Consider the following 16,324-nt stretch of genomic DNA (forward strand, 5'->3'; position numbering starts at 1 on the left):
AATTTTTTTTGCACTTTCAGTTTGAGTGTAAGGTCGCTATTTTGCACAATTGATTTAAATATTCACGCGATTTCCACTCTCGTATATATCTTTGTTGATAATTTCTCGATGAATTTTCTCAACATTTCCACTCGCTTCTTGCATTTTGTGCCGATAACAATTAACTCCCGCCCCCCATAGCCGCCTCAAGCTCAGCTCCACTTCACTGTAACGCTATTGCAATTGTTTGGCGTCACGATTGAAGCGAAAAAAATAGCACGATTGCGTGCGATTTCCAGGTAAAAGCTCAAGTATAAAAATTGGCGGAGTTTGCAATTGGTTTAGTGAATTGGACAATATTTTAGCAGTGGAACACGATACCATAAAAAATCGTTTTAGAGTGTCAATTTCTCACTGCTGCTGGGTGGATCATCCAGGAAATATGTGGCATCCTCAAATTCACTGTCTTCCGTTTCATCGTCAAAATCTTCAACAGCTTGCTCATACATATGCGAACACACCTCAATCTTGCTTGTAGAATTATCCTCCTGGATTTGATAATTTTCCAGATTTTTGTAATATACCTCGTCATTGAGGATTTGCTGGCGCCACATGGTGTTGTCGAAAGGCGGCTGAAGGCCTCCATATTCCGCCGGAAGGATTTCTTGTGGAATAAATCGATAGAGTGACGCCAAATCGCTGCCATGTAAGAAAATCTGCCGAGCAACGGAAATTTATTACACAAACAATCCCATACAAAAAAATGAGGATAATATTCTTTGATGAATCGAAATATTGCTGTACTTAAATGTAAGGATTATCTTTTACAACGAAGCAGATTTTCATACATTTTCGTCTTATGGATATGAATATGAGACTCTTAGCGTAAAAACTCACCCTTTTTCGGATCTTTTCTCGCAAGAATGGCTTCAGAACAGCGAGAATTGCATCAAAGTAGAAAGGCTCATGAAGAATATGAAATGCCTTAAAACGTAGAGGGAAGGCATCTTGGACCACTTCTACGGTGTATCGAGCAAATTGTGGTGATAGGAAGCGACTGTGACTTAAGCTCACTCCGGCCATATCCAGTAGAACGACAATGCCCGCTATTTGTGTTTCTGAGCTCTTTACGACACTCTCGAGACTCAAAACATTTGTGCGGAAGACATTTTCAACTGAACACCGATATGGATCACATTTGTCTGCATAAATTTTAATAAAAAATGTACAAATGAATAATTTAATAAAAGGTTACATTTATGTAACTTTCTCACCTACACGGAAGATGAATACTTGTCTACCACAGGGATCCCTCAAGGGAATCATATACTGCATTTGCATTTCAAGAATGTGTCGTACATCTGAAGGCGGAAACACCCTAAAGATCTGTGGTGACTGTTGCTTCATCCGGAAGTACTTTAGAGTCTACAAAAAATAATAAAAAATAAACCCATGCAATTCTCATCATAATAAAGAGCACAATTTGTCGAAGCTTTTACCATGCGATATGCCTTGTCGACGTCAAACTTTTTGGCGCGCAGAAAACGCAGCAGGAACGCATCATCACGCCATCCAAATGGTACATTCTCCCGATTTATCCTCAGTAAGTGTCTGAATTGTTTTATTGCATTTTGGGAGATCTCATGTGATTCTCCCAGTTCTTTTTCAGCCTTTTCACGCCATTCCATTTCTGTGAATAAAGTAGGTATTTTTATGAAAGACACTGTGAGTCTTTATTGTTGTGGGTGGTGGGTTAGTTATTTTTTTTTTAAATAAATATCAATTGCATGTGGGATGTGTTTGTAAAATATAAACTAAATTAAAGCACATGGTACCGTTGAGTATAAGATTTTTTTCACACAAAAAATTCTTTAAGAATTTCAAAGGGTTATGTAGATAAGAATTAACGACCGTAAATGTTGATGTGAAGGAAAATCGTTTTCTGCATTCAGCGACGTTTCGAATAGTTTGTATTCATCCTCAGGCTCTAGGAAAAAGTTGCGTTTTTCTTGCCCCCTTTTCCCGACCGCTATTCCGACGATTTTCCTTCACTTCAAAGGGTTATTTTTTGTATTTCTCAATTTTATTATACTTGTGCTTGATGAATCAATTGTTAATTCAATCGATAAAAACCTTAATAAAATGTATGAGAGATTTTCTAAGTTTGAATGCTAAAAATTCATTAAAATTGTGATTAAAAGAGAATTCATGAATTTAAGGAGAAATTAAAAGTTTTAATTTCTCCGTGAGTTTTTTAATTTTTAAGGATCATATGTATACTTACCCAAATTATTATTTGCTGGCAAGTCATTTAAGATGCCTGTTTGAGGGAGACTGGTGGGGAACATTTGGTCGGAGGCACTGTGAAGCATCTTGGACGACGTTGCCGAAGGATTCGACACCATATTTTTAAGCACTATTTACCTCCTCTCACATCCATTGAAGAGGTATATATTGTAAAGTAAACTATCGCAATTTATTGCACTTTCTCTCACAGAGAGTAAGAATTGTACACAGAATTTGATTATTTATTTGACTGCGTCTACAACAAAACTCCTTCTCACTTTAGCGTCTATTTATATCAAAAATTCGTGAATTTGCCTCACCTTCAATTCTATTGACTCGCCTCGAATTTCACGATGTACGTACAGATTGGTTCACGGAGGAACAACGTAGGTTAGGGCGGAGGAGTTTAAATTGTTAATTTCCCAATCAATTCCCATCAGGAAGATTCTCCAACGTGCATGGCGTATTTACGAAATTAGTCTGAGAGTATTATAGATAGAGAATGGGATTATAGAGATATGTAAGTACAGTCGTGCTCTCGTGGTAGGACCGTCGTCAAAATGACTTCTCCGCGGTAAAACGGCTTCAGAATGAGGAATTTTGCCTTTGCAGTGGGACAATTAGTACTATTGGAAAGGTAGGATACTAATTGTCCCACTGCGAAGGCAAAATTCCTCATTCTGAAGCCGTTTTACCGCGGAGAAGTCATTTTGACGACGGTCCTACCACGAGAGCACGACTGTAAGAGATAGAGATTTTTTAGAAAGACTGGCCATATGCCAAATTAACTTATGTCTCTGCAACCATATTACTTTCTTGTATTTTTTTTTTGTTAATTTATTTTTCAACATGAATTATAAATAAAAATGTTGATACATGATTGTAATTCTCTATTGAGAAAAATTAATTCCATTCATCTCAATTAAAAACCCTTTTGCGTGCAAACATTGAAAGTCAAGCGTCAAAGGATTTTCCCTGTGGGGGAAAATCAAAGAGAGCAAAAAACATATATTTTCAAGGCAAATTTACGAACATTTATTCCACCAGAATAACCATCGTCATCGAGTATACGAAGAGGAGTTTTTTTTTTTTCAATAAAAAAATTATGTATATTTTTTAATTTTTTTTTCTCACAAAGAATGATATTTTCACTATAAAAGCACTCTATTGGCAAAACTGAAGAATTTTCTTATTACTTTTCTTGTGTGACGAGAACGGGAAATAGAGACAGAACACAATGGGATGGGAAAATTGAGGAAAAATCGTGAGAAAACCCGAGAGAGCTGCAGTGGTTGCCGCGTCTGAAGTAGCACTAGCTGAGAGACACAGAGGAAAAATTTTTCTTGTTGCCGGCTATCGATTGAGCAGGGCCATCCTCGTGAAAAGTGGGAAAACTCTCTCCTCTCACAGTCACTTCACATGTGAAAATACTAATTGAGCGCAAGCGCATGGCAAACAGAGACATTCAATCCCGCATTATGAGTTTTATGATCCAGGAGTGGAGGTGATTGATGACAAATTGCACACTATCGTGCCACATCACAGAGCTGATGATCCCAATTTTCCGGTTCAGGATCTACGAAGCCATGCGTCATGTACTCCAAGAGGAAGTCCTCTCGGTCGTAGAGGAGCCGCCTGAGATTCTCATAGTCCAACTCTTTCGTGCCACCGTATTCGGGTGGTAGAGTTTCCGGATCGATGAACTTGTGCAATGAAGGCCAATCGTCATAGTGGAAGAATACACGTTCGCGTGTTTCAGGTGACATGAATTGAAAGATCACGGGCATAATCACCTTCATAAGTCCAGACGAATTAACCACATGGTAGTAGATGGCTAAAGGAGCTACATCTGCTTTTCTTGTCATTACGCTCGAATGTTTCGGCGTTAACCACTTGAGAAGAGAAAGTGGCATTCTAAAAGAAAAACAAAAACATTTTATTATTAAAAAAATTAAAAACGTTTAGTAAAATCATTCATTGAATTAAAAAAGCGATGATTCTTGGTAGTATTGTAATTCTTATTTTACGCTTGTACATAATCTCGATTTAGCACGTTCATCAAGATGAGACTTCAGTTAATAAGTATTATTTAATTTTCTAAGAGATCTAAAGATGACCTTGGAAGGTTTATGTCATCGTGGAATGCATAATGATTTTTTTCCTTAGAAATTTAGAATAAATTTGAATTTTACTGATTTTATTCAACAAAAAAAATATACTAATCATTGATATAGTGCCCCATTGAGTAAAATAAAAAAAAATTAAAGACTAAAAGTGTTACATGATATGATAATTAGAAATGATGTACATATGGTGTAGTTATGAAATTAGAATGAAAATGAGTTATTTTTGCGTGAGGTGAATCAGCAGGGGAATGGAAAATCATGTTGCGGTAGTTATATATAATTTTGGTGTTATCTTGATATGAATAAAATTCACCCTTTAACATCCATAATAACAGATACGCCATTCTTTTGAGTTTCAGGTTCATCGAGAACACACTCAAACCACAGATCATCTAAATGCGACACCTCGTATATACTCCTCGCCATCAAGTATCGTGCTGTGAGAGACAAAAAAAAAGTAAGCAATCACCTTCAACTGGTGATGATCATGTTTGCATACGAGATTAGAACTAACCAATACGGCAGATGTAGACTCTACGGCCATTGCGATCCCTCTGGTCCAGCATTACTAAACAATTGCTCTTGATGAAGTTCTCATAGTCGGAGAGTGGAGCAAAGGGGGTGTACTTTGCATTTTCTTTGCGAAACTTGTAGAATGTTAGCATTTTCTCGAAAGCCTTGTCCACATTCCAGCCACTCCAATTGAGGAAGCGCGCCAGGAAGTTATCATCTAAGCGAATCACAAGGAGGGGATATGCTGAAGAGAAAATTATTATTTTTTTTCTATCAAATGAATGATCAGAGTAAGAAAGAAAAATTTCTGGTAACTTACTTCTTATTAATTTCCTCATATGATCGATACATTCCAGCTCAATACGTGTGAATGGAATATCAAATTCCATCCCATAAATATTAGTCTTGCCCTTAAATGGTATCAAACTTTCTTCAGGCATTTTCTTTAAAAAAAAATTCAATTACACAGCTTCACAAAAGTTTTATAACTCTACGTTCACGCTGAGAGATTCTTGGACACTGTCATACTCCTCACTCAATGGCAAGCGATCACCTGCGATTACAGCACGGAACAGGTGAGCGAACAAACAGCAAAAAACTACGATTTTACTCTCAACACAGAGAGAGAGAGTAGGCAAACAGAGAGTTAAGAATGAAAAATTAAACTGCGATCGTGTAACTGGCAGTGCTTAAAGTTCCCAGCTTGTTTTCCATTATAATAGCATTCAATCCGAAGGACTCACATAATCAACATGCTTCACTGTGCTATGTAATTTATAAATGTAGGTAGATAGATACTTGCACTGGAAAATATCGCATTTCTGCGCGAGTTTCATCTACCTACCTATGTACATATATTTTTTTTCTCTCTCCCAATCTCTCTCATTAAACATTATACCAACTTTTTTGTGCTTTGAGCAAGTTGAGAAATTGTTAATTGTATTTTGTGTTTGCAATGTGCGGTAGATGTGGATTTAGGCGTACTAGGTGTACGTTTGAACGTGGTTATTTGATTAAAGCTCATTTAAATAAATTTGCTTTAACTTTTGTGAGATTTTTGTACCTGTTCATTATTTAATGATCCATGCCGAATACCCCTTTACCACTTTTCAGGTGCGATATGTCGATTTATGCTAATTTTCCGCGATAAGAGGTAGAAAACAATGTGTATGGGCAGAAAAGGCAGAACCAACTATCACTATGTCGTGTAACACGCTCTTCATGCTGATATGCAAATAAATAGAGTAACATTGAATTTTCGTCAAATAAACTGGAATTTGCAGATGTAATTATTGGTTAATTTTGTAATTAATTTTGTATGATGGTGCGTAATGGAAATTTAATATTCACTTAGAATCTGTAGGTATATATCTACTTACATATACTTATTGGTTTTTATGCTCACACTGCTCACAATAAAGTGTATGGTATGAATGAAAAGCTTTAAAGCTCTCAATAAGTACCATAAGACACTAAAATAAAAATTTCTCTACGTATAAATGTTGTAATAAAATGTTACTTAAATGTTCAAATAAATAAAGTTAGGATACAATAAAATATTTTACAATAAGACTTTAATAAATAGTCCTTAATGGACGTTAGAATTGTTTAAAGAAATCCCTCTTATAAATAAAACTTTCGACATCAGTACACAGAGTGAAGAATGTAAAATAATTCAAACTGAGTGTTATGTGTAATTGGCAAAAGAAAGTAAATGTTTTTGCCTTAAAAAAACAAAGAAATTAAGTAAGTACATATATGTATATGTATGTATTAAAATTTGACTTGCATAATAAAAGTTAGCAAAGCAAAAAAGCATTTCATGGAATTTGTAAGAGTGTAGAAAAGCACGAAAGCCCAGAAAGTGGAGTTCAACATTAACTTTGTTTGATATAGTTCTTGTTTTCTTTGTATCACATTCTTTAGATTTTGTAACCCCACTCTTTCTTAAAGAATTCTTCATCTTCATTAATAAATCAATTGAAACTGCTATATGACTTAAAACACGTCTCATTAAATGCTTCAACACAAAGGAGACATTTAATCATTCTTGAATTTTAAAATTTCAAAGCACCCAACAACTACTATAGAACAACACAATGAATGTACAAAATGATTTATAATAATTTTAAAATAAATTACGGAAGGAAAGCGGTTTTAGTATACAGCCCATCTAAAATTAAAAAGTAAACATTTCCCCATCAAACAGCTCTATACACCTTCCCCCAATGGAATTCAGAAAAAAGATTAGCTAAAAAAAAGCAAATAATCCACAAGAGAAAATCCCCCATGGGAAAGAAAGGGCAGGTGCTTGTAGAAAAGATTTCGTAAAGACAAATAAAATAAAATGGACTTTTATTGTATGAAAAACAAATTCCGAACAAATCTCTGAGGAATTCTTTGCAGCTCCTTCGGCATAAATGGCATCACGAGCATCTGTTATCCCAATTCTCAGGTTCAGGATCCACAAAGCCATGTGTCATATTTTCGAGTATTTTATCCTCATTGTTATAAATCTTTTCCCTTAGCTTTTCATAGTCCAATTGTGTTACAACACCTCCGTACTCCACTGGGAGGACTTCTTTTCCAATCCATTGGTGTAGCGAATCCCAGTCCGAGTAATGAAAGTGAATCGTCTTTTTGGCATCGGCCGAAAGAAAAGGGAATACCAATTTAACACCAATATTCAGAGCTTTCGATGAATTCACAATGTGATATGTGATACGAAGAGGTGCAATCTCGGATTTTTGTGACATTATTTTCGAATGCTTTGGTGTTATCCATGAAACCAATCTCAGAGGGACACTGCAAGAATTTAAGGAAAGTATTTGAAATATTATTCTTCATTTAATTACATATATTTAAGATGGAAAATGGTTATACTCTTTGGCATCAATTAAGACGGATACGCCATTCTTAATCGTATTTGGATGATCGATAATTGCAGAAAACCACAAATCGTCCAATTGTGCTATTTCATAGACATTATTTGCACCCACGTATCGTGCTGTACAAAATTTAAGATCAACAAATTAATGTCTGTTCCAGCTTCTTTTTAGAGCTTTTCAACTCACCAACTTTTATAACGTAGACCCATCGTCCATATCTATCAGGTTTATCGAGAAGAAATTTAGCATTTGTCTTTATCATCTTTTCCAGGAGACTAATTGGGCCAAAGAGGAAGTACTTTGCATTATCTTTCTGTGATTTTAATTTAAAAAAAATTAAAGAAAAATTCTTTTCAAAACCAAAATCTCCCAATTAAAAAAAATTACCCTAAATTTGTAAAATGCTACAATTCGCTCGAATGTTTTCTCAATATCCCAATTCATGAGACAGAGGAATTTATATAGGAATTCATTGTCAGTGCGAATTACGAGTAGGGGGCAATCTAGAATTGATAAGAATATATTATTGTGTATTAGAAGTTTTGTCAACAGATTTGCAAAAAAAAATGTCGCTTTTCGTTGTGCTCTCAAACCTTGAAGCTTCAATCGCAACTCATCGAAACATTTCAATTGATCCACACTCAACGTGATCACTTTTTCCAGCATCTTTCTGCTCCACAAACGGGAAGATTGAAAAAAAAAAAATATTTTTTCCACGCACACAAAAAAGCAGGAAGTAAAATTTGCATTCAACACACTCCTACTGACGAGTCCGTAGATAGACAAAATTTTTCCCACTTTTCCTTTTAGCAATTAAAACTTCCTCATGCGATCCACAATTTTCCACAAAGAACTTCACAAGCACACATTTCACGAGGACTGTGATTTTGTGACTAATCCGTGGCAGCTGAGCTGAGAGTTGATGTTGAGAATATTGTTTCACAGCAATCCAGAAGGAAAAATTTTCCCGCCTTTTTTTCTTAAGATTATCTCTCTCATGTATGTGTTGTAATAATTTAATTCGCTGGAAAATCTTAATTAATCTCCCCATACATATGAAATTGACAGTTAATCTGTTCTATGGGTAATTTTTATTGTATTTCCTTGCAAGATCGAAGAACAATGTAAAATTATTATAGTTGAAGTACTAAAAAAAAACATTAAAGATTAAAAATATTTCCGATTTATGTTGGGAATGTATTCTATTCAATTGAGAAAATGTAAAAGTTTTTATTATAAATTTAGAAATCAAATCGGTAATCAATGGAAAATGTTGAATAAATTATAAGAAGGATTTTCTGAAATAAAAGGGTTGAAATTCCTGAAAAAAAAAAATATTTTAAGTAGCTCCTATATTTTCTTTCTTGTTGAAGCTATTTGCGTCACACATTTTGACTTACTAGCCTTGTTTTGTTAATAAGAATTCATATTAAATTAAAAAATGTTTTATGTGTGATAAAAATTTGAGGTTTCCTTTGTTTTTAAGCCAAGGATTTTTTTTCTCTAAATTTGTATTTTTATAGTTGAATGTCGAGAGTTCCAAAGTTCTTTTTTATTTAATTGAAGTTTGGACAAATAAAAAAATGATAATATTAAAAAACAGACAGATGTAATTTTTTTACCTAATTTTTGGGAAATTAATTAGACTAAAATTATTTTTTAATGAACTTTGGGCACGTTGTATCTGTATTTTGGTAATCTCATGATTCTTGATAGTTTTGCTAATTGCCATAATGTACATATTTGTGAACAAGAGGGCAATAAACACTATATTCTATTTCTTATCAGTTAAACCTTGAAACGTGCCTAAAAACATTCCGTATGTGTGGAATAAATCAAGGTCAAATACTTTTTACTCCCCCCCCCACAGTTTAAACAACAAGAAATTTTACTTTATTTTATGAGAATTCGGGAATAACAATTTTTAAAGTCTTATCAGAGTTTTAATCTTTATAAATAAATTTCACACTGTGTTTACATAAAGTTCAGTGAATTTATTTTGTAAATGAGATTAGTATTTTACAATCTTCTACGGGGAGATAGTCCAAAGTAAATCAGTTGCAGTATATAATCGCTGGTTGCACACAAAAAAAAATCCAACACTCTGTGTGACATATTTTCATGAATGATTTCGTATTTTATTTAGGAAGTTTGCTGAAAGCACAGCAATAAAATTGGCAATAAGAGATAAAATTATCATAAGAAATGCGATTATTTAAGCAGTGTGTTTATGGGAAGTCAATAAAATTGTAATAAATACACTCTGATTTGATAATATTTTATTACCGATGATGGTTCATTTTGAAAACAACGTGGCTATTTTGCATGCTTTTCAAAAATGCGAAAAAATAGTACAAAACTTCTTAAGAATGTTATATTTTAAATTTTAATATTTCGCGTCTTACGCTAGAGGAAGAATTTTTCCCAATTTGGTCCCGTTGTAGTTTAAAAAAAATAAAAGAAAAGCCTTGCTTGTATTTTCATTCATTTATCTCTTTATTTTTTTCCTCTTGTAATCTGTATCCTTCTGTTGTGGAAGATGTGAAATTATTTTAAATCCTATATCATCCTAGACTAATTTCTATTTCATTTTATGCTTTCTTGTATTTTTTTTCCATCTTGCTTATCCTTTCACAAAACTAACTACAAATATTACAATCATTGTTTTTTTTATTTCAATGGAAAGAAATGATTATACAAAATAATTTAAATATGTGTCATTAAATGATCTTTTAATCCGTCTTAACGGAATTAAACAGAGAAAATGAAAACTTTACAAAAATATGAGACAAAATGACACTTGGGGGTATTTTCCTTTTTTTATGCAAAACAATAATTCATTTTCAAATTGACACTTTCCAAGCAGTCTCATGTCTTTTTCCTGGACATGCATATAGTCCAATTTATGAATTTTGATTCATTCGTCGTTTCCTTCCATCTTCTTTCTCCCACCACAAAATCCTTCACATTTATATAATATTTTTTATCTCACTTTTTTTTCCTTAATTCTCTCTCAATATAAAAATTGAAAAAATTTTACATGCAAAATTCTTTTTAAAGATTCTCCATCCTTCTCCATCATATAATCAATACACATGTAATTCACTAGTGTTACTTTGGTACTTATAGATTTATTCTTCTTTTTTTTTTCTTTATCCTTCAATTAGCCGATCGTGCTCCTTCGTATATGCATATTGATTTATGGACTTTCTCGAAGTTTTGCGAAAAACAATCAAGTTTTTTTTCTTTATATTTCTGAAATGCAAAACGGGAAAAAGATTTATGCATGGGATCCCTTTTTTAGGCATATGTTAATGCAAAGACAATATTTTTAGAAATTGGACAGCATCACCATTTTTTAATGATACATCATAAATAGCAGCAAAATCTATGCGCGATAAAATGCACATTGTCTGTGGGTTTAAAAAATGAACCATAATGAACGTAAAGTTCCACATTAGATTTAAACTTTTCAGTACATTCTTGAGAGATTTGATAAGACTTTGATTCACATAAACCATTGAAAAATAAAAAAAAAGTTTCTGACTATATGATTCACTTCCTAAAATGATAAAAATATTATCATAAAAAGGCAATCTCAAAATTTTTCTTAAAATTATTTCTTTCACTAGAAAATGATTGATTTTCTTCTCTGCAATGAAATTTAATCATTATTAATTTTCTAAGAAATACGGAGATATAAATTCCTATTCATTCAAAGTTTTCATAAATCGGAAAAAAGACTTCACTTAAAACAAGAAAGTCAAGCTTATTTTTAAAAAAAAAGTACTTTTAGGTAAATTCGAAAAAAATATTTGAACTTGCGGAATTAAAGACGATGGTAAAGTATTTACCGAACAAAATTGTACCTCTTCTGAATAAGCACTTGAACACCATATGCAGTCAACGCAGTAAACAAAATGTTTTATAAGAATTGAACAAAAAAATTTGCAGTTAAACTTTCCTTTTGAGGCGTTCGCAGACAAAAGAGACCGCGATAAAATTCCCACAGCAACGTTTGCCTTTCGCGCAGGGCAAGCAATAAAAATTCAAATTTGTTTTTTTTATTGCAAAAACCATCTTTTGTAGCAGAAAAAATGTTGCTGAACAATTTTATGCATCCATCTGTCGGCACATTCTACAAAAAATGTTCTGCTGCTTTAAACTTTTCCTTTTTTTTTTAATATCAAACTTCGAGGAATGCTAATGCAATTGTGATAAATCTATTAAATATAGTATAAGAAGATTTCTTTTTTTACGGTATCAATGAATCATAATCACGTTAAGTTTTTTTCTCTCTCTCTTTCACTTTAGCATCCTCTATTTTGCGCTCGTAAGTAAGGCAATTGCCAGAGAATGCATGAAAAAAGGCTGTACCTGGGTTACATTGAGGAATCACGACAGAATCGCAACACTCCGGCGTGCTCCACCTTGTCCTTGACTGTTAATGTTATCCATTGATGACCACTTCTTTATGCCATTCTTGAGGGCCTCCGCAGTTACTTTGTCCTGCATCACGCGGGACATTGCTTCGAGCTTCTGGGCACGTTCCTTTGAGAGCGGTTCAGAGGGGAAGGATAAGTCATTCGCCTCAGCCAGTGTTCGCAAGTCAAAGTAGTACTTGGCGTACACAGACGATGGGACGTTAATGTTGAACTGAAGAAGCTCTAAAAATTCACGCTCAAGTTCATTCATGTCCTCCACTGTAATATCTTTGAGAATTTGGCAGTAGTCTACATTCCACACCGCCTGATCGTCCCACACTTTACTCGCGAGCATTATCGCTCCCAGGACTATTCGTTTCCAATTGCACGGAGCAATGTCGAGTTCAGCGTACGTGAGGAGGCGCTCCAAGTACACCAACGTGATGATGGCACACTCTGCTGTAAGTTGAGCAGCATTAAAAAGTGTCCGTACAAATTTATATATCTGACGGTGTTCGGGTATGTGCATATCATAATTCTCTGATACGGGATCTCTCGTCAATGGATGTAGTCTTTCATCGAAAATATCCAGTCGTCTCTCCGACTGCCTATTCTTAATGTGATAGTAAATCGCAAGGGAGACGCACTTTACAGTATTCTTGAGATTTGGCTGCGATACTGTACTGTCGTCGAGGTAGATCGTGGAACACGAGCTACTTTTTTTTAATCCTCCAGTCTACAAATGAGAACAAAAATTGAGTTAGCAAAAACTGTTCCGGAAATAAAAAGAAAGAAAATTCAGCAGTACCTGTGGAGCAATTTGATGTTGAGACTTTTTGCGTGTGATCCCATTTTCCAGGCACTGTTTCGATCGTTCAAGAAACATTGTGGCTGCCGATGGATCCACCGAGGGATCCACATCCCCATCTCCTGTTTCCCGCTCTGAGATATGGGGCAGATTGGGTTCGCTGTTTGGGATATTGCAGTCAAATTGTGGCGTCTCCGGATCAGCCTGTGTCTTTCTTGCGGGCGTTGGACTAGCGTAGCTGCAGCACGAATTCTTATTCCCCATCTTATCACGAGTGCTCACACAAATCACTACTCACTCCACACACTTCCGACCCCCACCTTTTGGACTTCCTGCACTTGATTTCCTTCACTTTCCCTTTTTGGCACTCAATTCATGGCGCGAGATGATTCGCATTCACTTCACACACTGTGCTTACCACAGAAGTCACAGCTGGAATGGCAAACAGGCGAGGATTAGTTTGCGAATCAGATAAGGTGTCTTATCTGCGATCTCTTGTAACTTCATTTACTTTCCCAGAACCCAAACTCCCCATTGAGATCATCCGCTGTTGTAGTCCACCCACCCAGCTTCCGCAACTCTCTCTGTTTGCTTACCAAATCAGTATGCAACGCATGCAAATATTAGTCCACAGCCAAATTGCCTCCTCTTTCATCCAGCACAATCTCTGTCGGTATTTTTTATCTATCCAAAATTGTGTATTTTTTTCTCATTTTTCCCAGATTTTTTTTAAGCCTTTTTTGCCCGGACTACGCCTAAGCCGGGTTCCGTCTGCTCTTCATCCTCTCTTTTAGCCCACCCACATAAAATATTTTATGAATAATCAGTTAAAAACTTACCATTTGTAAGATAAATATTCGCATAGATAGAAGTTTTCCAGATTGGAAATGGATTTTCACAGAGAAAAGTTGACAAATTTCTTCACTCCTCTATTATTTTTATTTTATCTCTTGATTTTTTGACATTTCGAATTATTTCGAAGATTTCGGAAAAGTCATTCGAATTTCTCTTCTTCTTATTCATTTTATCCGGGCCGGACGTCATTTCGTTTCGGCCACAAACAGTTTTCGGAATTTCTCTACCTTCAAAAAATGATAAAAATGCATTCGTTCGATAACGCATATCAGCATTCAGCAGGTTGGTCAGTCCGGGTCAGTCAGCTGGGATGTGCAGCCGAAAGCAAAAAAAGTGACACGCAAACAATTTTTATTATTAATTAATTTATTATTTATTTAAATCAACCAAACTAAAACTGTAAAAAAAATTCTGGAAAAAGTGCATTTTCATCCACTCAAAGTTCTCTACACATCCGGTATTAAGGTCTGCATAAAGGGATTGTTCGTATCTATTGGGACTGTCCTTGATATTTGCAAAAAAAAAACTTTCCACTTTTTGTGAAAATTGAAGAAATTGAATAATGACTGAACGGAAGGATTCGCAGATGTCCCCTCAGGATCGTGAGCGCGATAGAGATCGCAGCCGGCGTCAAAGTCGCTTTTCGGATGCAAATTCCGGGGGCGATGCCAATGACCGGGACCGGAGTCGTGAGCGCAGAAGTGAATCTAATCGCATTTATGTGTCCAACATTCCGTACGAGTATCGCTGGCAGGATCTTAGGGATCTCTGCCAAGACATTGTGGGGGATGTGAATTTCGTTGAGCTTTTTAATGATGAGAATAGTAAGCCGCGTGGGTGCGGTATCGTGGAATTCAAGACTAACGACTGTGTGTCCAAGGCTCTAAAGAAGCTCAATCAGTATGAGATTAGCGGTAGGCACTTGATAGTCAAGGAGGACTACGGGGATGAGCGTGATGAGTATGGGCGGGTCGTTCGTCCGGGTGGTAGTGTCAGCAAAAGCGGCACCGCAAGAGGCGGAGATGGTGGCGGAAACGATCATCATCGAGATCGTGACAATGACAGGTAATTTGATGAAATGAAAAATCACACTTTACACTTTTCCCCCTTGAAAATTGCCTGCTTCTCGTGGTGCTCTCTTCTATGGGATTGTTGAACTTCTGCTGACCAGAAAACTCCATCTTGTTGGTGTTAACTGGATGTTTTTAATCTTTTTTATGTAAAAAAAAAGAAATGATCCGTATGTGCAAATCATACCTAAATCCTCCCATTTCAACTTGATCAAATCTTTTTGTAAATCACTGATGAACGGCTCTTTGTCCAAAATCTAGACCTCGTCACAGTAGCAGCCACGGCAACAATTACGACGGGTCCTACAACACGTATGGATTGAGCACGTCTTTCTTGGAAGGTTTGGGAATATTTGGACCTCTCCATACTAAAGTCTTTGTTACCAATGTGAGTATTATTCGTCTATATTTTCTTCCACGCTGTCTTTTAGTGGTTTTAAAAAATCTGGCGTTTGAGATTTTTAGTGGATTTGTTTGTCTCGTCCACTGGAATTGTTTAATTTCATTAAAGTCTCAAAATCTGCTGCTTTTTTCCGAGATATTGCAGTTTTCTTTCATAAAATTATTTCAGGGCTACAGAATGGCGGAATTATTTATTTTTAATTTGGATGCTTTCAGTTCTCGATAGGATTGAGAGTTTTGAATGACAATATCCTGTTTGACAACAGTTGATTAAAAAATTGGTGTTAGATGTTTTTTAAATGTTTAGTTTAGTGTGTTTTAACATATCAATTCTCTGAATCCAGACTACAAAGCCAGGAATTAATTTCCGTAATAATAGAGATTTGATGCTTATGCAATTTCCTTACATGAGACTTTGAATATTTAGCAGTATCATACAGAAAGATAGAAAAAGACAACCTTTCGCTACTATTTTGTATTTTGCTCTTTTTCCATCTTTTCTTTTGCAGTTGGACGACAAGGTTGACGGGAAGAAATTGGAGCAGGTGTTCAAGCTCGCTGGTCGCGTTGTAAGTGTTGATTTGTCAAAAGATGAAGATGGTAACAGTCGTGGTTTTGCTGTTGTCGAATACGATCATCCTGTTGAAGCGGTCCAGGCTATTTCCATGTTGGATCACCAGATGTTGTATGGTCGTAAGATGACTGTTCGCTTGGATCGTATACCGGATAAGAATGAGACTATCAAATTGCCCGAAGGTCTCGAGGGTCTTGGGATTGGTTTGGGTTTCAATGGGGAACCACTGCGGGATGTTGCGAGGAATTTTCCAAGTTTGCAGCAGGAGCAGAATCAGTTGCAACAAAATAATCTTTCGGTACCCGTTACACCGCCAAATAGTCTCAATGGGCCTTCGTACAGGTTCCTGTGTCTAGTAATAATTTCAGTAGTTTCAACTCGAATGTTGAGTTATCTGTT

At 35.5% G+C, this 16,324-nt stretch overlaps 4 protein-coding genes across 5 annotated transcripts in view; 1 reads left to right on the forward strand and 3 right to left on the reverse strand.

Annotated features, from left to right (window-relative positions):
• Positions 1 to 374: 374 nt before the first annotated feature.
• Positions 375 to 1,667, reverse strand: LOC129791247 (alpha-tocopherol transfer protein-like). The gene is made up of 4 exons (XM_055829316.1): positions 1,479 to 1,667; positions 1,254 to 1,404; positions 877 to 1,181; positions 375 to 695 (listed from the first exon to the last, which is right to left on the reverse strand). Exons 1-4 carry the CDS (start codon positions 1,665 to 1,667, stop codon positions 375 to 377), a joined length of 966 nt encoding a protein of 321 aa, XP_055685291.1.
• A 735-nt stretch (positions 1,668 to 2,402) lies between these two features.
• Positions 2,403 to 8,987, reverse strand: LOC129791250 (uncharacterized). Its single transcript, XM_055829317.1, has 11 exons — positions 8,386 to 8,987; positions 8,180 to 8,295; positions 7,979 to 8,105; positions 7,788 to 7,911; positions 7,334 to 7,709; positions 5,224 to 5,356; positions 4,906 to 5,148; positions 4,705 to 4,828; positions 3,299 to 4,179; positions 2,586 to 2,745; positions 2,403 to 2,521 (listed from the first exon to the last, which is right to left on the reverse strand). The coding sequence occupies exons 1-9, from the start codon at positions 8,456 to 8,458 to the stop codon at positions 3,792 to 3,794; spliced, it is 1,704 nt and encodes a 567-aa protein (XP_055685292.1). The 5' UTR covers positions 8,459 to 8,987; the 3' UTR covers positions 2,403 to 2,521; positions 2,586 to 2,745; positions 3,299 to 3,791.
• A 1,277-nt stretch (positions 8,988 to 10,264) lies between these two features.
• On the reverse strand, positions 10,265 to 14,041 carry LOC129790082 (cyclin-Y-like protein 1). Of its 2 annotated transcripts, XM_055827296.1 has the most exons (4): positions 13,864 to 14,041; positions 13,025 to 13,456; positions 12,170 to 12,952; positions 10,265 to 11,047 (listed from the first exon to the last, which is right to left on the reverse strand). In XM_055827296.1, the coding sequence occupies exons 2-3, from the start codon at positions 13,286 to 13,288 to the stop codon at positions 12,188 to 12,190; spliced, it is 1,029 nt and encodes a 342-aa protein (XP_055683271.1). In that variant the 5' UTR covers positions 13,289 to 13,456; positions 13,864 to 14,041; the 3' UTR covers positions 10,265 to 11,047; positions 12,170 to 12,187. The 2 variants fall into 2 exon arrangements, with proteins under 2 accessions (XP_055683271.1, XP_055683272.1); XM_055827297.1 differs by having other exon boundaries at positions 10,265 to 12,952; positions 13,864 to 14,002.
• Positions 14,042 to 14,139: 98 nt separating this feature from the next.
• The window catches only part of LOC129791251 (myelin expression factor 2-like), a 2,776-nt gene continuing 591 nt past the window's right edge, over positions 14,140 to 16,324 (forward strand). Inside the window, exons 1-3 of the mRNA XM_055829318.1 lie at positions 14,140 to 14,944; positions 15,211 to 15,337; positions 15,861 to 16,321. Of these exons, the coding sequence (XP_055685293.1) occupies positions 14,442 to 14,944; positions 15,211 to 15,337; positions 15,861 to 16,321 (1,091 nt within the window). The 5' untranslated portion in view covers positions 14,140 to 14,441. The remainder of the gene's footprint in view (positions 14,945 to 15,210; positions 15,338 to 15,860; positions 16,322 to 16,324) is intronic.

This window comes from Lutzomyia longipalpis, chromosome 2, assembly GCF_024334085.1.
Source record: "Lutzomyia longipalpis isolate SR_M1_2022 chromosome 2, ASM2433408v1".
NCBI lineage: Eukaryota > Metazoa > Arthropoda > Insecta > Diptera > Psychodidae > Lutzomyia > Lutzomyia longipalpis.